This window comes from Pseudorasbora parva, chromosome 6 (genome assembly GCF_024679245.1).
Source record: "Pseudorasbora parva isolate DD20220531a chromosome 6, ASM2467924v1, whole genome shotgun sequence".
In the NCBI taxonomy this organism is placed as follows: Eukaryota; Metazoa; Chordata; class Actinopteri; order Cypriniformes; family Gobionidae; genus Pseudorasbora; species Pseudorasbora parva.
The window spans coordinates 36,600,594-36,622,567 of record NC_090177.1 but is presented as its reverse complement, the minus strand read 5'-3'; the positions used below and the strand labels follow the sequence as shown (position 1 = coordinate 36,622,567).

The 21,974-nt window shown below is 38.2% G+C and overlaps 1 protein-coding gene across 1 annotated transcript in view; it reads right to left on the bottom strand.

The window, feature by feature from the left end:
• cdh26.1 (cadherin 26, tandem duplicate 1) overlaps positions 1 to 21,000 on the bottom strand; it is a 40,417-nt gene extending 19,417 nt beyond the window's left edge. The window contains exons 1-10 of the mRNA XM_067446814.1: positions 19,550 to 21,000; positions 17,792 to 17,845; positions 14,435 to 14,530; positions 10,090 to 10,245; positions 9,794 to 9,941; positions 9,476 to 9,651; positions 9,263 to 9,391; positions 5,648 to 5,833; positions 4,889 to 5,160; positions 4,160 to 4,302 (exon numbers count right to left, since the gene is read on the bottom strand). Coding sequence (XP_067302915.1) covers positions 4,160 to 4,302; positions 4,889 to 5,160; positions 5,648 to 5,833; positions 9,263 to 9,391; positions 9,476 to 9,651; positions 9,794 to 9,941; positions 10,090 to 10,245; positions 14,435 to 14,530; positions 17,792 to 17,845; positions 19,550 to 19,585 — 1,396 coding nt within the window. The 5' untranslated portion in view covers positions 19,586 to 21,000. The remainder of the gene's footprint in view (positions 1 to 4,159; positions 4,303 to 4,888; positions 5,161 to 5,647; positions 5,834 to 9,262; positions 9,392 to 9,475; positions 9,652 to 9,793; positions 9,942 to 10,089; positions 10,246 to 14,434; positions 14,531 to 17,791; positions 17,846 to 19,549) is intronic.
• Positions 21,001 to 21,974: the final 974 nt, after the last annotated feature.

Genomic DNA, 21,974 nt, shown 5'->3' with positions numbered 1-21,974 from the left:
GTGAGTGGAGTGGGGTGGAGGGGTGGGGGGCGCAAAACTACATCTCGCCTAGGGCAACCAAAGAGCTAGAGCCGGCCCTGCTTGCAGGAATACAGTCGCCGCTTTTCTTCAGTTTAAGACACTAAGCGAAGGTTGGTTGAAATGGGCCAAACAAACGAACGATTTTGAAATAAATTGTTGTGGTATCCGATCATAATAAACCTCAACCATGACTGTTGACATATGAAAACAGTCCTTTGAACAGCCTAAACATGACGTGTGTCATGAGAGCCGTTTTTGCTATCCTCAAGTGTCTTGTTGCAAACTGCAGTCCCAGTTACCATCAGTTCCGCCTGACAATGCACATGTTTGGACAGATGCAAATGTTGGGGGTGTGCATATAAATGATCCCCAACCATAGACTGTAAAAAAATATGGACGTAGTGTCCGTGACGTCACCCATATGATTCCGATAAGCCGTTCTGAAGCTTAAAGTAGGGGCGAGCTGGCCGTCGCCATCTTGCGAGCGAGTCATCGCGTGTCACTCCCGGATAACAGAAAATGGGCAAAAAGGCGGGATGTGGGCGGAGCTAAGGTGATGCAATGACTATAGACGGCAGATAAATGGCTATCCACCTGTCACTCAAAGTGTCACAAGGTGTTTTGGTGTAGGTTCATGTTTCATGTTTTAAGGTTTCAGGCTTGTTCGACTTCACCTAGCGATGCGCAGACCGATCGGCGGCTGACTTAAAGCAGTGCATGCCGGTTAGAAATTTTGTCCGACTTGAGACAACGCCGACGGCACGTGACTGTGACGTATGTCAACAAAGTACCGCGAGAGCGATTCGAGAGCAGGCGGCTGATGCAGCCGCTGCAGATTCTCAAGGGTGGCTGCAGGAGGCTGCTCGAGCTCTGATGACGACACAGCTGATCCACGATTGGCCGATTCGCCGTATGACAGCGATCACGTGCGTTTCGTGTTTATTCTGAAAACTTATGTCACGCTAATGCTCACAAATCATTTATTTATAACAGTAAAACCTCTTTTCATGTAGTCGCGATGTTATATTGTCATGTTTATCAAACTAAAACTGATAAAAACCGTTGACAACACTTCATTGATAGTGTAGGTTTATATGTTGAACTTTAATCTTGTCCAAATAGACGCTTTATTAAGCAGTACATAAAGTTTTGGATGAAAATATCATTTGAAACATCTGTGTATTTGAGAAATACTGCATTTATTTAACTTCAGCTGTGATAAAGTTTGCAAACGCAGCTCAAGCGTCACCACGGGAAGCAGAAAGTGTCCGACTTCACGTCTCCGTTTGCAGCTCCTCCCAGCCTGCACTCGGCTACTCTCGCCGATCGCATCCATCCAGCCGCAGCCGATGTCGAACACACCTTTCATGTTCACTGTCATGTTTTGTCATGCACTTCCTGGTCTTGTCATGTGGTCTATTGTCATGTGATTCCATGCCCTCATGTGTTCCTGCCTCGTGTTCCTGTGTCTTGTTGTCATTGGTTTATTGGTTAATCGTTGTTCACAGGTGTCCCTCGTTTTGTCACTTGCCCTTGTGTATTTAAGCCCTCATGTTTGCCGGAGTCTTTGTCAGTTATTGATGATGTTGTAACCCACTGTTGGTGAGTGTTTCGTAAAGTCAAGTCTAAGTCAAGTAAAGTTTTATTTTGTTTGCCAAGTCTTTTGTTTATGTTTGGATTTATGTTTAATAAACTGCACTTGGGTTCATCAACCTTGCCTCCAGTGGATCACCGTGTTACACAAAGTAACCACGCCCTTAATTATGCAGAACTTTAAGGCTTTATATAATGTAAACGAATGAGTTGAATTGTAGTTTACATTACTTCCGTATTGGCTTGAGGCGAAATTGCGGAAGGTTGCCGCTTGTCCCCAACGCTTGCGTCACGGTTGGGTTTATGTTGAGAAGCATTTTTTTTTTACCGTGGTGTTTTTGATTTACGAGATGTACATAAGAAGTAGGAGGCAATGATGTTTGAGACTCACAGTATGTGATGTCCATGTACTGAACTCTTATTATTTCACTATGGCAAGGTTAATTCAATTTTTCATTCTAGGGCACCTTTAAGAATTAGAATATAAGTCTTCATAATATATATATATATATATATATATATATATATATATATATAGCCCCAGAGTGAGAGCTTGACGCATACACCCAGAACTTAACCACACAAGGAAAGACCAAGGCGGATCACGGAGAGCACCAGTGCACTTCACCTCGACACATTGACACCACCACTACTCAATAAACACATCCTTTGGGGCCTTTATTGAAGATCTCTTGTTGTTTGATTCCTCACCCCATTACTATATATATATATACACACACACCGATCAGGCATAATATAATGACTAATATTGTGTTGGTCCCTTTTTGCGGCCAAAACAGCCCTGAACCGTAGAGGCATGGACTCCACTACACTCCAAGAAGATGTGCTGTGGAATCTGGCACCAAGATGTTAGCAGGTTATCCTTTAAGTCCTCTAAGTTGCGAGGTGGGGCCTCCATGTATCGGACTTGTTTGTTCAGCACATCCCGCAGATGCTCGACTGGATTGAGATCTGGGGAAATTGGAGGCCAAGTCAACACCTTGAACTCTTCATTATGTTTCTTAAACCATTCCTGAACCATTATTGTATTATCCTGCTAAAAGAGGCACAGCCACCAGGGAATACTGTTTCCATGAAAGGGTGTACCTGGTCTGCCACAATGTTTAGGTAGGTGGTACGTATCAAAGTTTTTCAGCAAAACATGGTTCCAAGGTTTCTTCCAAAACCACAGAGCAGGAATCAAGGTGTGAAAAAAAACAATGCATAAAGTACTTGTTTAACGATCTGTGGTGTAAAATATTTTGCACATCTTTTAATAACAGCCAAAGTGTTGCCCATTTTAGCTAACAGTTTCTGAACATGTTTGTCCCGACACAATCTACTATCAATCATCACTCCTAATAATTTAACCACTTCTTTTTGCTCAACTGAATTCTGCTCTAAGCTAAGTTCAAGCTTTGGTTTGGCAAGTAAATTAAAAGGAGTTCCAACTACAAAACATATAGTTTTGGATACATTGAGAATCAATTTGTTATTCCTTATCCAGTTCACCACTAACTGTAGTTCTCTTTGTAGTTTTACTTTTAAATCACCAATATCAGTTCCTGCTAAATATACGGTGGAATCATCAGCAAACATAGAAATGCTTGCTTTATCTAAAACAGTTGGAAGATCATTGGTAAAGATTGTGTAGAGGAGCAGCCCAAGACAACTTGAGGCACACCCTGTTCCACGACTATGGGTGATTTTTTTTACAGTCTATGTATCTAGCCCCCTGTCAGTTCAATTCACATGAGGGAGGGGTTATTTGAAAGCGACAACCGGACTGATTCAAGTACGTCTTTATCAAACAAACACAATGATTTAGCTCTCATCTACCCACGATTGATTGGACTATTATTTTTGTATTAACGTCACATGGCCCGCGCGATCGGTCGATATAAGCCTGAACCGCACACACATACACATGCGCAAGCGCACCCTTCAAATATCACATCAAGAGAGAGAACAGCAGAACAAAAGAAATATAACAAGATTCATCATCCTGCCGACGGGCTTCCGTTTTGGAGCAAACGCACAGCTCTGGGACGTAGGGCTTTGCGAGCCCTGGCCCATACGTGTCGTCGGTGGGCGGGGCTACTGAACTTCACACGCTTATTATTGTGTATAGGCGTTGTTTTGTCGCGCACTGACGTCAGTAGAAGCAAACACTCGTTTTCTGGGCCTGGTGTCTATAAAAGCTTTTCTTTGACTAACAAGGACGTTTTCAGCTCTAAAACGAACAGGATAATCTTATATTACCATGACCTTTTATATATCAAAAGTTCAAGGGAAAGTTCATCACCCCTTTAATAGAAGAATCCCATCTAATTAATGTCCTCTTAAGGGGCTCCATACTGTGCAGTAAGTTAGTAGTCCATTCTTATGTCTTTAAAAAAAAAAATATAATTACTTGCATGTTTACCATTTAATTTGCATCACTTTGATTCAAATCGAATTGATAGATTGTCTATGTTGTCATAGTTCACATTTGGAATAGTGTTCGGGTTGATGGAACATACTGAACAGATGTTTTGGTGCTTACCGTCATCAATAGCCTGGACTACAACAGTGTAGGTCCCATTTTTGACAAATGACGACTCCCGGTCCATCGTCTGAACTGTGGTGATCTTTCCTGTTTTCGGGTCAACACTCACCCATTTGGCTGGGTCTTGTACTAACTCATACCTACATACAGATATACAGATAGTATAATACTTTTGCTTTACTTTCTTCTTCATGATCATCCAAAACTCTTGTTTCCCACCTCTCAATAAGCCTCTGTTTTTACAGTGTAAATTAATACTTTTATTAAATATTCCTTTAAGTATTCACCATTATTAAGTTAATCAAGGATGCATAAAATTGATCAAAAGTGACAGTAGACACTTTAACATTTCCATACATTGACACAAATGTATGGAAAGTTACTTTTCAGATTTTGATAAAAGATTATCGCGATTTTCTTTCTGTATATTAACTTTTTTTTTTAACCTTTGTTTGCTAACAATGCGAATAAGGTCGATTTTGATTTCATGAGGTGTGTAACATATATACAGATCCTTTTAAGTTGTAATATTTCGCAATTTTACTGTTTTTACTGTACTTTTGATCAGATAAATGCAGCTTTGGTGAGTAAAGGAGATTTAACATTTCAAATCATAAAAACCTTAAAAATCTTATGAACCACAAACCTTTGCACAATTATATTACACTATGGTGAAAGTAAAAGTTTAAATTATGAGTAATATGATATTGCAAAGCTCAACCACACCTGATGTTGTTTACATCCGAGTCTTCATCTTTGACTTCAGGTACAAATAACTCATCTCCTGGATTTCCATTTTCATTTCGGTAAATCATTTCAAAAGTCTTCTTAAATACAGGGGGATCATTCACATCAATGACTTTCACTGCCACTTTGACAGTGTTAAGCTTTGGTGTGGAGCCTGTTTGAACCTTTCCATCAACACACTGAAATAATTTCTCCTCGTTCGCGACTGCTATCTCCAGTTCTGTGATCTCAGTTTTCTCAAAATTCTTCCCCTGTAAAATACATTTATATTGTGAGCACATAACCACAGGCTGTCCATTGTTTTTTTGGTTTTTTTAAATGCAGTCTTGTTTTTCATTCTGTCAACACAATGTGAACCTAACAAGCATGGGGGGAAAAATACTGTAATACGTATGTAAACCAGTTCCCAGTGATGACTTCTATACGAGTTAATATTCAGCAATGTTATTGATTTGACTGCACTGACACAATCGGATGAAATCTGAACTGAGCTGGATGATGACTGCTTTATAGCAGAATTGAACTCAGTTATTGATCTGAACTGAATCAACTCTGAAACTATTTCAACTGAACAATGTCTTTATAGAGCTGCTTTACAGATACATTTAATTCTGTTTGCATCATTGATCATTACTAGTTCAAAGTGCTATATAAATAGAGATGGCAACTTTCTCTTTAAATACACTGGATACATGTTTCTTACAATTGAATGAAATATTAAAGGAAACTGGCATTTACCTTGATAACCGACAGCACGCCTTCATTGGTTTTAGGGTCTGTCTCGATCTTATAATTATCATCTTCGTTGCCCTTCAGGATGGTGAACACCGCTCTTGATGCAGGTGTGTTTGGTGTGTCCTTGTCTTTGACGCCAATTCTTAGGATCTCCTTGTTTGATTCCATTTCCATCACTTCAATGTTGTACTGGTTCACACAGATACATTAATGTATATCAGAGTATATCATATCACACACAAGATAACACTCCAAACTCCCTTATGTTCTGTCGTGAACTGTGATGAGAACACTCTTAAAAATAAAGGTATCAGAAAGAAACAAAAATGGGGTTTGACAGTGATTTTGTGAAACCGTTTTGTGAAAGGTTCTTTAAAGGACCATTTTTTTCTAGCCATTTTATACACTAAAGAACCTTTTTGCACTACAAAGAACCTTTTGTGCAATGGAAGTTCTTTGGATATTAAAGGTTCTTCATGATACCGTACACCCTGCCAAAGAACCATTTACCTTTATTTTTAAGAGTGTACCAGAATCAACTAAACTTTGGTTTTTCAAAAGTTTGTGAAGTTTGCAGCTCCATTGTTGCAGTAAACGTCCAAAATGTTCTGGAATTAATCATTTAAAGGTGCGCGCCGGTCTGTTTTTGCAGGGACATCGACTTTCACACATCTAAACATGACAGAACTAAATGAACTGTGACTGGTTGTGTTACATGTCAGTCAAACGTGCTCTTGGGCGGTCCTTGGCCAACGAAAGCTGCGATGGAGTCCAGACCGTTTGCCGTCAGTCTGATGGACTGGCTAGGTGAAACTATGTGGTTGCTGAGGAATTCTGATTGGTTTTGAGTGAGTTGCTATGCTGTCTCCCATAACAAGCACCCAGTTGACTGTTTATAAACAGGTTTCCTAAACACACTGCCCTACTGTCATTGGTCAGCCAAACACATTGCTCTGCCCTAATCTCATGCCATTGGTTGACCCGATGTTGCTACATCAGAAGACAAACTGTAATGTTTTGAAGACACACCACACAGTCATGATTGCCAAGTCTTTGGTTTCACTGCAGAAATTGGCTATTTTTAAACTCATACCATGTTTTTTTCATCATTATTATTGCAGTTTTCTTGCAGGTTGTCATATTGTATGCATTGTATTTGACTGAAATGCTTGCACTGAAATGTACCTATTTTATATTCTACCATGAAAAAACTATGCTAGATAGATGATGGGAAGATGAGTTTTGTGATGGAGGGGGATCTGGAAACCTTTGACCTCCTCCTTTATGAAAACAGACGCTGGTTATGATTACTACTACATGTAGTGACATGTAGTTTTACAGTCACTGTTATGTATAACACATAACAGTGACTGTAAAATATGTATTTTAGGAATGGGAGTGGCATATTTAGATTTTTGGTCAGTGAACAAGTTTTGTTTTGCTGAGTATGGCATGCTGGCATGCTGACCATGATGCCAGTTTAGGTGGATAGGCAGGTTTAGTAAGTTTATTTTGTGCTAACCCATGGTTTTAGGCACCATGAAAATGCTTTTGGCTTTTAGTTGTGTTTATCACAATAATAACTTGCACTCCATGACTAACCTGCTTCAGGCCTGAAGTTTTGTTCTAGGTGAGAGATCTCAAACCGAAATTGGACCAATCAGCTGACATATCTCTGATTAAATAAATTACTCCCCCAGTTTCCCTGGCTCTAAATTAAAGGTCAGTACACAGTAAAATATATTTAAGACAAAATTATCTGGCTTTTAGTGATGATTTTTATTTATTTTATATGATTTATTATTTATTTATAATTATATTATTATTTATATCATTATTATATCCCTAATCCATTACGCATAAGCAATTTCAGTTTAACAATTAGTATTAAGCATTTAAATGAATATAAATGTATAATATATAAAATAAGATTTGGAATTGATAGATAAAGCTTTAAAATTTACTAAGATGTTCATGTATACTTATTTATATATTATCAACTACATAAACTAACTTCACAAATTTCACTTACACTGATATAGCGAGATATTTTCTTCTTGCTGTGCAAATGCATTCATTTACATACGTCATATTCTTTTGTCTGCAAAAGAGACAATTTAATCGCGCTGACTCTTTTGCGAGAAGTGAATTTGAGGCTTTGTTGTAAATACAGATTAATAATACAATCAAAAGAAAAACCTGATCGCCCTCCATAACGTGAAAAAAGAACCAGCCTTAAAGGTGCACTATGTAGTATTTTTGCAGTAAAATATCCAAAAACCACTAGGCCGGTGTTATATATTTTGTTCAGTTGAGTGCCTACAATATCCCAGATGTTTCCAACTATTTGTAAATTGTGAGAAAATTGCTATTTTAACTAAGGACAGGGACGTTTCAGCATTGCGTTTGAGAGAGTCGCCTGTCAATTGCGTCATATCTACGTTACCCTCGGTTTCGGCTTTAATTTGGCAGGAGAGCTTTACTCTTAGCAGTGTGAACAAGTGAACGCACGGAGTAACGTCATAACATTATTTTCAACACACTTAAATGTATCTAATATGATAAACAGAGCTGCATTACCTCAAAATCATAACCGGAAGAGCAGATCAGTGCCGGCGCCCGGCGAATGTGTCCCGTCATGTCATAATAAAAGTCCCGGTATTCGTGAGGCGGGTATTTGTTTAACAATCGCTCCAGCGGCCGTGCTCAGGATCACAACACTCAGCCCTGCTCTGCTTTACACTACAGTAACGTTAATAACCGCATGCATTTTTACCTTTGTATTTTCAGTTTTTGTTCCCCACTATTTTACTTTCTTTAGCAATAGCACTGATATAAATGAAAACCAGCAGCTGACTGGACAGATGCACAGACCCAAGTCACATATTTCCAATCATCTGCCTTTTTTATGTTTCTTATGGGCCAATGATGGTCTTTTTTTTTTTGTGCGGAAGTAAATACATTGTTTGTTTTTTTTTTAAAGCCTGGCCAATCCGGGGTCCCTGCACACGTGGGGCTTCTAGGCTGCAGCCAAGGCAAGCCTGTGCATTAATCCGCACCTGCAAACATGTCTTCTAATATCTTCAATCGTTGCGTATAAAGAGCTGCAGTGGACACATTTATAAACTTTACTTGGACTTTACTGTCTCTCTAATTCCGCATGGTTTTTATACATGTTGCTGCTGACTGGGCTGACATTTCTGATACCAAACAGGAGAAAACGGATCTCAAACCCTGTTGCACACCGGTTTCCAGGAAACATGTCGTTCAACCCGGAATGACGGTTGGAAAAACTGCGCACCAGTTTGAGCTTGAACATGCCCTGAGTTTCACCATTTCACAGCATTTGATTGGCTGATAACTACTGATGTCATGCTTTTATGTGCTCACGTTCCATGAATTTAGGATCAAGGCCAGAGTTTACAGGGAACATTGATGACCACCATAATGCTAACAACAAAGCATGATTGGATTAGTTTGGTCTGGCCAACTCTAAACTTATCCTGTAACCCTGAGTTTTTTCAACTACTATCATGGCCAACTGCTGGCAGTGGCAAGCCTGGTGCTTACACTTTTTCTTGCACATCAGTCTAAAAAAGTTTGTCTAGCCTGACTAACCTTGGCAGAAGTGAATTCTGGTAGATGGGTGTTGGAATCTGTGATGTTCAGTAAAACAGTTGCAGTTGAAGACATTGCAGGTGACCCTTTATCCTTCGCTTCAACTAAGACTTTATATAATTTTGCTTTCTAAAACACGAAAGAGACAAGAGATTAAAAATACTGGAAAATTCTCAAAACATGCATTTGCCCTGTCATTAGGTAGTTACCCACATCATAATCAAAGCATCCTGTGAAGATGAGCTGCTTGATTTTAGTGGTGCCAGTCATGTCCCTCAGGGACATTTTTGGTGAGGCAGGTTCTTGTGACACCACTCTCATGGTGAATTGGGAATTAGGAGTATCCATCTGATCATTGTCATGAGCTTGTAACGTTGTCAGCGGAGTGCCTGTTAAAACAAAAATAGTTCAAAAAGAGAACATTTCTCTGCTTGGCATTTAATGGTAATAGTTTATATGATAGACAAAAGCACTCTAACAGACAAAACTACACTTTATCTTCATGTATGCAGTAATACATGTTCTCTGAACCTTCAGCTATGTTCTCGGCAAATGGTGCATGGATGACTTCCGGGTTGAACACAGGTCTATTGTCATTCAGATCCTTTATTTCCACATTAAATGACAGCGTTTTATCCACAGCTTCACCAGTCACCCTGTCCAGCACGTCAAAGTCCACCTACAAAAAAATTGAAATGCCACTCTGAACTACATCAAAATAAACTGAATCAGTCCATTCTTTGAATCCCGCCGTATTTATTATTTTGTTAGCATTCATGTCATATCAAATACCGCCTTGAAATCTTGCTTGCTTTGTGAGATCTTACATGGAAGATGGGATTCATTTCCCGGTCGATGGGTCGATGTACGTATACAGTCCCGTCGTTTTCGTCAATGGAAAACAAATTAAGTGGTTCTTTCGTCACCCCATCTCCTTTGATGCGGAACTTTTCGGTGTTGCCCCCCTTTTTGTCGTTGAACATCTAGCATCAAAAAAAATGTAATTAACGTACCATTTATGATTATATATTTGTTCACTTTTTAGACAAAACATTCATTATTCTAAATAAAACCATGATAATCAATCCTATTTAAAGAAACCACATGACACCTGATGATTGATATTACTTAAAGGTGTCATGAACTGGCTTTTTACATTTTTTATACTGTTGTATGATGTCAACTAATGAAGTTTGGGTGGTTTTTACATTCAAAAACATCATAACTAATAAGTAATATAGGCTATTTTCTGCACTGGTTTTGATGCTGTCTCCTGAACGCTGGGTTTTGATGGGCGTGCCGCACTGGAGACTTGGAAGTAAAAGCCCACGGCTAGGATTGGATAAGATTTGCATATTTAATGAGCTTCAGCTCCAGTATAGTTCACATGAGGGAGGGATTGTTTTGAAAGCGGCAACCGGGATGATTATCTCACAGGGCACGTAAACGTCTTTATCAAACAAACACAATGATTTGTTTCTCATCCACCCGCGATTGATTGGACTATTATTTCTGTATTACATAGCCCGCATGATCGGTCGATATAAGCACAAACTGCGTACACACACACATACACACACACGTGCACACGCGCCCTTCAAATGTCAAGTCAAGAAAGAGAGAACAGCGCAGAACAAGGAAGGAATATTATGAGATTCATCAGCCTGCCGACATGCTTATGATTTGGAGCCCGTCTGGAAAACACATAGCCCTGGGACGTTGGGCTTTGCGAGCCCTGACCCATACAGTCCAGCGTACTAAAGGTATGTTCTGTTAGACACATACACATAATCAAAACGATCTATAACAATGCAATACTATCACATATAAAAACACGTTTTATTCACATAAGTGTGTTGCACCATTCCTGTCGGATCCAAATCCAGAACCGACCGGAGATTTGTTTACAAATGATCCCGCAGTGAAAACATCCCGCAGCGAACAAGCGTAATGTCTTCTCCACGTGAGCTGGAACTTCATTAAAAATAACCGCATGTTCCTAATATTAGAAACCGAAAGAAGTTTATGCAGCGACTGTTCTTCCACAACCAGGAATAGCGCAATAGCTTGCTATCTTCTTCGAAGCTCCATGAGTCGGTGGGCGGGGCTACTGAAGTAGACGTTCTGTAGAGGTGTGTGTTTCGTCACGCGACGACGCATAGATGTGCACACGATCGTTTTCTGGGCCTGGTGTCTATAAAAGCTTTTATTTGACTAACAAGGACGTTTTCAGCTCTGAAACTTACAGGATAATCTTATATTACCATGACCTTTTATATATCAAAAGGGAAAGTCACCTTCACCCCTTTAAGGTGCAGAATGTTATATTACTTCAGTCCAAGTTCAACAAAAAAAAATCCCATGCCCCTCCTCTTCACACTTGACACTCACATGGGTTGCTACTTTAAGTTTAAGACACAACTGCAGCCTCTGATCAGTTTGTTTACTGGCTAATATGGTGGCAATAAGCTGCATTTTTTTGTAAACTGGCAACCCTGGTGTCTTAATATATTGGTAAATTGGCAGCGGGCGGGATCACATAGACCAAAACAAAAACAGACATTCCGAATCGGAACACCCATTTCAGATTTCTAATTTTTATGTTTTATTAAAGTTACATACAGCACCTTTAAAGATCCTTTCAAATCAAAATGGACTTTTATGGCTTTTATCTTTAAGGCCACGTATAGGATTAGCTTTAGGATCACTAGAAACTTCCCGCCAAATGTGCGCTAAACTCTGCTGAAAATTGGCCCTCCAGGAGCAGAACTCAAATTTTCCTCCTCCTAATACCATCAGCAAGTAAAATATTCATGTGCTGAAACTAAAGCTATCTATTGTAGGATTGAAAATTAAGAAAAAAAGTTTATTTGCTTTTCTATTCCAACTCCCTCCAAGGGCCATTTGGATCCCTAAAGGTACATGAGGTGTTGATAGTGACTGACGCCTGTAGGCCAAGATGTGTCTACATGTGTCTGCCTCTTGTCACACCTTTAGTACAGCGGGGGAAGTTGTAATCATCTGATTGGTTAGTTTAAATGTCTCACATTTGGCTTTGAGTCACATGGTCAAGGAAGAGATAATAAAAGACTCGGGACTCTCTTCTTTTCCTCTGGGTCTCTTTCTTGGGCACTCTTATCTTTGACTGTACAATACAATACAGTATCGTCACCAGTGATGCCAGTAACGCGTTACATAGTAACGCGTTACTCTAATCTGACTACTTTTTTCCAGTAACGAGTAATCTAACGCGTTACTATTTCCAAACCAGTAATCAGATTAAAGTTACTTATCCAAGTCACTGTGAGTTACTATTTTAGTCATTTTCCTTTGTAAAAACCGACAGCTGGAGCCGTGTTTTTTATTTATTTATTTTATTTTTTACATTGTTGCAGCCATTAAAATAGTTCAGTTTTGTTTTTAATGTCAAAGTAGTTATTTTTCGTTTCGTTTTTTATTATCCTAATTTTGTTTGTTAAATTAAAGTTTATATAGGCAAGACAATTCAAGAGTTGGTTTGAGAGACTAGGCTATTAAACATGCGGTTAACTCACTGGGTCGTCACATAAAAAAATTAAAACTTTAATTTAACAAACAAAAATTGCTCCAAACATTTTTCTAAATGAACTTAAAAAATAAACGAAACGAAATATAACTACTTTGACATTAAAAACAAAGTAGGCTAGTTATTATACCACCACAAAGGCATTTCTGACGAGCTGAGGCAGCTGATAGATTAGCCTACTGCTCACAACATGCTCGCAACGGTGCTCAAAAAACCCGAAACGGGCTACACAATCTAAACAAACAAAAAAAAAAAGTACAGGCAGGTTGTCTTATAGCCTACCTTACACTTCAGCAAAATTAATATAAATCCGATCTTCAATTCCCGCGGTATATGCTCATTTAACGGAGTTCACATCAAAGCAAAAGATTCCAGCATTTTATTCAGCAGCTCATTTTAAATTCAATGATCGCAATATGAGAGAGAGAGCGACCTAAGCACTGGTAAGATCATTAGTCTCATTATTTTATATTGAAGATGATTGTGTTTTGTGTGACTTATTTTAAAGTTTCATTTACGGCCATATGCGTTGGCTTGCTTTACTCATCTGCAGCGATGTTGCAGTAGCACCGTCATATCTATCTGACTACAACATAACACGCTCTCACACATTTATTTTTTAATTATTTGCCAGGAGTAAAATTTACACATGTGGTTTAAACAACCAGATATATTTACATTTGTCCGGTTTAGTTTGAAATGCTTTCATGCACCTTCTGAATTGGTTTGTTTGAGTGATCGGAATTAAATACGTCTGGAAAGACTCTCGGAAGGCATTTAGGCCTACTCCTGGTCATTTCGCAATCAGATAGATACCTGGTCAGAGAAAACGAATGAAGGAACCAGTTGTAAAAAGGCCATAACTCTAGCAGCTGCTCTGAAGAAACGGACTCTTTAACCCTGCGCGAGCCATATCTTGACAGTGGCGCAAGCTATCATGGTCTCATGTTGTTTCCACCAGCACATCTCATTGTTCATTTTAATTATTAAAATAAATATAAAACGAAGGAGAAGCCTAAAAAAAGGGGGCGTAAAAAAGTCGGGACCGTCAGTCTCGGGCATAAATACAATAAAGTGTGTTGCCAAAAACGGTTGTCATTTCTATTTTGAGGCGGCAGCGGTGTTGTCGGCAACTGCTGAATGTAACTAATAAAGTAACTTGTAATCTAACTTAGTTACTTTTAAAATCAAGTAATCTGTAAAGTAACTAAGTTACTTTTTAAAGGAGTAATCAGTAATCAGTAATCAGATTACTTTTTCAAAGTAACTGTGGCAACACTGATCGTCACACTATATCAACGCTCTCCCATAATTTGCTATTATAGCTGTGCTTATTTGCACCATTGGTATATAAGTAGCAGTGGGTGTACCACTGGGTGCATCTTGCTGATAACGTTTCTTTAGTTATTCAGCAATCCTGCAGCCTGAAGCATTGTGGTGAAACCACCCTCACCCTATAACTAAATATGTACTGCTATGAAATGTTCTACCCAAATGTGCACAGCAGCACAAAATAGAAAACTCCTCTCACCTCTCATCAAGAGATGTTATGAGTTCTTTACATTTTCGTGAACTCACCACACTGGAGTCAGAGACTGTAAAGTTACCTGTGTTACCACAAGTGGATAGGGTCCAGGACTGTTCTCCTCAAGATCAATGGTGGACAGAACCCATCTTCTCTTTGAACGAATAAGAACAGTGTCCTTTGAGATAGAGAGAGGGAGATACAGTATATTATGATGATCAGTTTCCTTTCGGATTCTGCAAAGACTAACACGTTTCAAAATAATTGAGAAGACTCATTCCGACCCGTTTAATTCAGTAATGGGGCCTAACAAAATTTGTTTTACCAAGTTCACCTAATGTGGTCTTCCCATTAAATTAACTATTAATATTTAAGGACAGATAATATAAAAGGCATGTAGACTTGACTCAAATTTTTCAATTTCTACTTCCCAACTCAAAATTTTCTAGTGACTGGTCACATCTAAAATGTTCAATTGGCCCAAGTGAAATTCTGTAAATGTAATTTTATCAATTGTAGCAATAGTCTGTTAACATTGGCTCAATGAGAAATAATTCATTAAAACAACTGAAAAGAAATTAGTTTACCAACCCATGTTATTGGCCCAATTGTACATTTTAAATTGTAGTAGCAATCCTTTTTAGTTTTACCTAAACTAAAAATGTAATTTGGTAAATTTATATTAGTAAAGCAACTTCATTGTATTGTTTATTCACCGTTGCCCCAAAAGAAATATATATTCTATATATATATTATAGAATATATATTCATAATATATATATGTGTGTGTGTGTGTGTGTGTGTGTGTGTGTGTGTGTGTGTGTGTGTGTGTGTGTGTGTGTGTGTATTGATTAAACACTCAAGCCATACTGTCACAAGTTATTTAATACATTTTATTAAATCTACAACAATATTGTGAAAATACCTTAAATGGTAAATACAATGAACATTTCTGCACAGTAGACCTTCTCTAATAATCTTAAAAAGATAAAAATCATGCAATTCAGGATTCTAAGATACACAAAACTAATTAGACCTTAGATCTTACATTAAAAAAAAACACAAATATTTTAAAAACATGTATTATCAGTGTTCAGAGAAATTTCACTGACATTTTGGTATTTAGGTACTACATTTAAGAAACTGCACTAACAATATTAAACATTTAAATAATTTAAAATATTATGTTAATATTTACTAAAGTGCAAAAATGTCAACACAACATAAAATGCAAGTTACAGGAGAGGGCTACTTTAAATATTCAGTGTAAATTTACTTGAATTTTTGTAAAACATTTACAAATATTTGAGCATGCCAAAGAGGACAATGAATGCACCATAGACCGTAAAAAAATATGGACAACGCGACATCATCCGTTTCCGCTTGGACGATTTGAAGCTTTCAGGCGGCCTGCACGGCGCTGACATCTTGGGACCGGAGTTGCTCAGTAGAGAGCAGGAAGTAGAGCAGAAAGTACAGTCGCGATATCAAAAGCCCGTCCACACTCTCACAGATGCAGAACAATTAATTATGTTGGTGTGAAATAAACAGTTATGGAAATGTAGAAATTAAAGCTAAAGCTCCAATCTGCTCCCAAAAATCCCCAAAAAGTCTGTTAGTGCCTCAGTGATGACTTCACTCAGAGAAGACTCAACTGTCAATCATGACGTCACATCGGAGAGGGATCTTGAAGTGGAACTGTTGCTGCTTAGCACTTCAAGAATTCCCATTTTCATTCCAACTTTGTGATGCTCCAATGCCTCTGAAATCTGTAAAAAGTATAAAATAGCAATATTAATACTTAATAAATCCAGGACAATACAGAACATCTTCATTCCCCATGTTCTCGCTATATTATCTGAAGACTAAAATATGTTTTATTTGTCTGTGGTACAATCCGAAAGAGACTCGAATCTGGATCGGCATGAGGGTGTGTAATTAATGACATCATTTTCATTTTGGGGTGAACTAACCCTGTATTGTCACAACCCTACTGGTCAGCTAACAAGGAAGGAATTTGATCAAGGAAGCTCAAGTATGCTTGCTCGAAATATTAGAACCAACAAGGTTATCGCATACCCAGTGTCTCATACATTTAACACAATCACAAAATAGTTTGATAAAGTTATTTAGTTCAATAAATAGTAAATGAGATATTAGTATCGGGCTAAATTCGTTTATGAAAGGCTAAAGGCGTGAATACACTGTTATTCTGAAAAATACAATGTTATAGGCTATGGAAAATATTGTAGCGCACAGACTCTTCATTGTGAAATTGCTGTTTGTTTTGCACCGGCAGTGATGGGGTTAACAAAGTAACGTTAAGTTCGGAGAGCCGGGACAGTGTTCATTTCATAGACTGTCTTCGTTCTGATTAAAAGTTCGGAAATAGAGCTTCCCTTGTCTGTCATTGTTCAGACATTACAAAATACTATGTCCTCCTCAAGTAAAACATTCGGAGAGTTGTTCATTCGTTTAACCTTCTAGTGTACTGGCCGCAGTAGTGTAACATTAATGCCCATGTTTTACGGTTTTATGCTGAAACATTGAGACCTGCACTCGGTTTAACGTAAACAAGACTTAATAAATACATTTTTCAGTAGGCTACTCACCATAACTTAAATGAAGAACAATCAGTTTGGAAATGATGTCTGAACTTCTGTCGTCGTACTTCAGCATCGACTCCTCAGTCTCCTCACTCTCCCGCGCACATACATGAATCCAACGGTGTCTCTAAGGTGCATGCGCCTGTCTGGCATGCACATGCGTTTTTTTTCTCCGCAAGGCTTGTTCGGCAAACACAGATTTTTCACTTTTACTTGATGAATTGGCTGAACACAATTGAATATGTTCAGTGAACCTATTTTTTTATTTTAGCGTTACACCATAAGCTAAAATTACCCCAATGCATCTTTTTGTTTGGGGATAATTATTTAAAAGCAATTTGTTGAGTCAATATTTAATTGTCAGTTTCCACAATTCTTCAATAAATTTATTTTACAATGTATATTGTTGCATTATTATAAAACATACTACTACCACTACTACTACTACTACATACTACTACTAATAATAATTATAATAATAATAATAATAATAATAATAATAAAAATAATAATAATAAAGGAAATAAACAATATGTTATTTTTTTACAGTGCAATTACTTACAATTATTAAGAAAACAAAGTTCAACAGATCCTAAGTGACCTTAGGATGGACCTCCTGGACTCAATATGGAATGACATTACGGATGGAGCCTGATGATTTTTATAAATATTCTAATTTTAAAGAAATGTGTCGTTCAAAAATAGATATTTCCAGCTTTATTTATTTTATGTTTTTGTTTTTATGTTACATGATGTAATACCTGTGTATTATATTCTAAATGTCTTGTGGTATGGTCTGATGAAAGAAATTGGTGTTTTTTTATATTACCTACCTGCTTTTCATGAACGCCGGCATCATTTTTGTTGGAAGCGGTCACTTCAACAAGCTGGTGAATAGACAGAAAATCAGGATAATACTAATGAGCACACAATCAATATTGATATCATGTCCCTCTTAATGTCTGAATGATTATGTAATAATTGTTACATAATACTGTTAATATCCACTGACCATTCTATGTCTGAAAAAAAAAAGAAGACTTTTCAGGCTAGTCTGATTCAAATTATATATTTAAAAATTCAAGTTCTTCTTTCTTTTGTTTTATATAACACTGTGTCACGTTGTCTAGCTTGTTTTATGACCATGAGAAGACCGTGAGAAACAACAATCCATAAAAATCATCATACCAAATGCCTTACTCACATAGGTGGCATTATACAAATGCCATGGTTAAACGTTCGTACACCGCGTGTAAGTATAAGTATACCGCGGCGCAGTATATCAAATTTATACAAAGTTCAAATGTGGCTGTTTATTTTTTATTTTTTAAAACATTACCAATTTTGTTGTACATAATATGACTGAAAAATTATGCAAAATGTACTTGTTTTGGGTGACATGAAGTTACTTTGACATTTTCACTCATCTGATCACTCCAATAAAATGTATATGTGGAAACCCCAAATGGTCTAAGAACCCCCTAAATGGGGTCCTGTTTCATTAGTCAGAATGGTTTGTGTGATGTTCCCTTTTAAGTCCACTTACATTGTGATCACAAAGAGCACTGAGGTCACTTGCAGCTTGTTCCATATTTAAATTACTTTAACTGAACTGGGTTTTATTCATTTAAATTGGAGCTTTTATAAATGAAAATCACATCAAACCATAACAAACCAGGTAAATAATTTGAAGTGAGATTAGTAGTGATGCTAAAACTATGACTGCAGACATATCTGTACATGCAAAGTCAAGGTACTCAAAAAAAAAAACACTTGGATATTAGGCTGCCATCAATGCAATCATCTATGGCATCAATGCAAACCCTATCAATCCGTGAAATAACTGCTAAAGCCTTCAAAAATTATATAGGCGACACAGTGAGAATGGTGTACCAGCAAGACAACACCACCATGCCGCTTCCCTCAGGTTAAATAAATGCTATCATGTTACATGTTTATACCTTCTGCTAAAAACAAACTACAAGATAGAAGTCTTTAGGGGGAAAAGTAGGGTTGCTAATTCATAAAAACATACAATTCAAAGTGAAACAAACATTGCCCTAACTATTTATGGAAAACACAAGGAAGCAACATCACAGGTAAACAAATCACCTAAGAACGTCATCTGTCACCACAGAAATGTCATACGAACAACAAATGTGTTTGAAAAACTACAGATTAATCTGTTTCATAACTAACTGTTTCTCTTTAACAAGTTTATGAAACTTGTGCATTTTAACTGCTGCATGCTGTACTAAAGCATGACCTACTTCCTTTTGGATCACCACTATTTTATTCCACACAGATCACAGTGTAAAGTTCTATTCATTGGGTAGGGTTACAATAAATTGACATGTTTTTGTAAAGTTACATAGTTAGTAGAATGTCTGTTGGAGAACCATCACAAGAAATCTGATGATATTAAGCAGTTACAATTACAATTAGCAAAGTTAAACAGAATATTCAAAATGGACTATCAAAATAAAGTTAGCTTAAGTCTAGTAGTCACCATTATCAAATAAAACGATTAAAGGTATTTATAATCCATTACAAATGATTATGATGCTTAAAGTTGACTCAGGTTTACTCACCGCAAGTAGAAACAGGAAAAAGGCGCCCTTGGTCATGTCGCCGTGCTCCTGTTAGCTGGCGCTCTCAAAATGTCAGATCAGGACCTGTGGAAATCACCTTAACTAGGTGTAAAACGAGAAAGTCATCCCACACCTTTTGTGTGTGTTTGTGTAGTTTAGAGCATGTGTGTGTGTGTTCATGTGTGTGTTTAAACAGTGTCTTTGAATGCAATGAGTCATCTATCAACAAAAAAGCCCTTGGGGCAGAAGCCTGGGAGTGGTTATTTTAGCGAACAGCGTGTGAGGGATCTTCGCATTTCCCCCCCTCTGCTAAAAGAGGACAAACAGGCTGCTCGGCTTGCCATCTGCCAAGAAATAATAACCGGTGCTCTGTTTAAATGTATGTGAAGACCAACTCATTCAACTCAATGTATACAGCATCAAACAAACAATATAATCATTGTTAACAATAATTTAAAAAATATGATTGGACAACTGCCCAGTAGGTGGCGATATGCAATAAGAATGTAAATCATTTTCTTTCTTAGCGATATACGCTCTGTTTTTATTTCCGTTTTCTTTGTGTTTTCATTGTGAACATGCTTTGAATTGACTACTCCCAGACACATTTTTGTATCTGGCGTATCCCGAGTAAGCAGACCCTATTGGAATCCACGTCCCTCCCTGGTATCCTCTGTCAGGATGCTGCAGATGACGGTGCCCCCACACTGGGAAGCACCGCCTCCCATTTCTGGGCCGGTCACTCCGCTTCGCTGTCCCACCCAGGGTATATCTGTGGTTCGCATGACCCTGCTGGTTCAGTTCTTGGGAGCCTGGCTCGAGCTTTCCATCCTGTCCCACTGGCTCACGTGAACCATCAGGCTCAGCTATAATATTCGGTTTGCACACTATACTATGGTACGGGGCAATGCCTGACCTCCAACCGGAGTGTGGCCTCCTCCTGGACACTAGCGCATGGCGCCTCGCTAACAGACATTTGCAGAGCTGCAGGCTGGGCGACACCAACACATTCACTAGATTTTATAATCTATAGCCCTCGTGTTAGGCTAGGTGCCTACATGTGCATGGTTCCCCCGTTGGGCAACCCCCACATGTTTATTTCCACTCTAAGCCTCTATGAGCATGTGTCTTTCCCTTGACAAGCCCCTTGCCACCCCTGGGGTTGAAACATTCCACCCTTTGGGCTGGATACCCCAGTTATGCATACAGCTCATGGGTCATATGTATTCTTAAGTCCCTGTGGGCAGGCATTGAGTTGCACTTTCCACATGTGATATACTTCCCAGTATAGCTTGGCATTCATCTGTTAAAGGTGCACTATGTAGGATTGTTCCAGTAAAATATTGAAAAACCACTAGGCCACTATTTTAACCACTATTTTAACCAAGGAGCCGGGACGTCTGAGGGAGTCGCCTGTAAATTGCGTAATATCTGCTTTACTCTCAGTTTCTGGTTTGATTCTGCAGAAGTGCTTTACTCTTAGCAGTGTGAACAAGTGTCACAGCAGCCGCTGAGTGAAAACACAGAGTAACGTTATAACATCATTTTAAAAACATTTAAATGTATCTAATATGATAAACAGAGCTGCTTTACCTCATACTCATGACCGGAAAAGCAGAAATAGCGCCGGCGACTGTGTCCCGTCATTTTAAAAAATCTGCTTCTTGTGAGCCGTGTTTGCGTAACTATCACTCCAACGGCCGTGCTCAGCTCCACAACACACTGCTCTGCTTCACACTACAGTAACGGTAATAATCACATCCGTGAACGAGATTTCTGTCCGAGTCCTATTTTCCACCGGCTGTGAGGGGAAGACCACATGTCCCAAGACAGCTCAAACTTAGGCGCCCTCTAGCCGACAGAACAATTACATAGTGCAGATTTAAGTTTTTTTATGCACATTTTTAGAATTTATGCAGATCTTTGCGTTTACACCTAACATTTTTTAGGCAATAACCCAAATTTTAAAAGTGTGAGTTCTAGACCTATAGAAAAGTTAGAGCAAAATTGTGTAATCTCATGGGCATTTTAATACACTTATGAATTTACATTGTTGTAGTTATGCCAGCTCTATTTTGTCAGGAAAAAAATGTAAATACAATTATATCCTTATCCTTAATCCTTATCCAGTAAATCACAAACAAGTGGAAAGGTCATGGGGCCTTCAAAAATTGCAGTGGACAACGGGGAGGCAAAAACAATTCCCCTGTATTTTCTGATCACATGAGTTTAATTGAGTTTGTGCTTTATAGTCATATTGTTAGCTGGCTAGATTCGTCAGTTAAATCAGGCTATTTGACCCTAATCACCCTAATGCTGAGATCTCATTCAATTTTCACAAACACCTTTTCTGTTCTGTTACTCTAGTAATTATATACAGTGTGTGCACACCTTTGCACTGACAAAAGAGTAATTGCTGTATGAC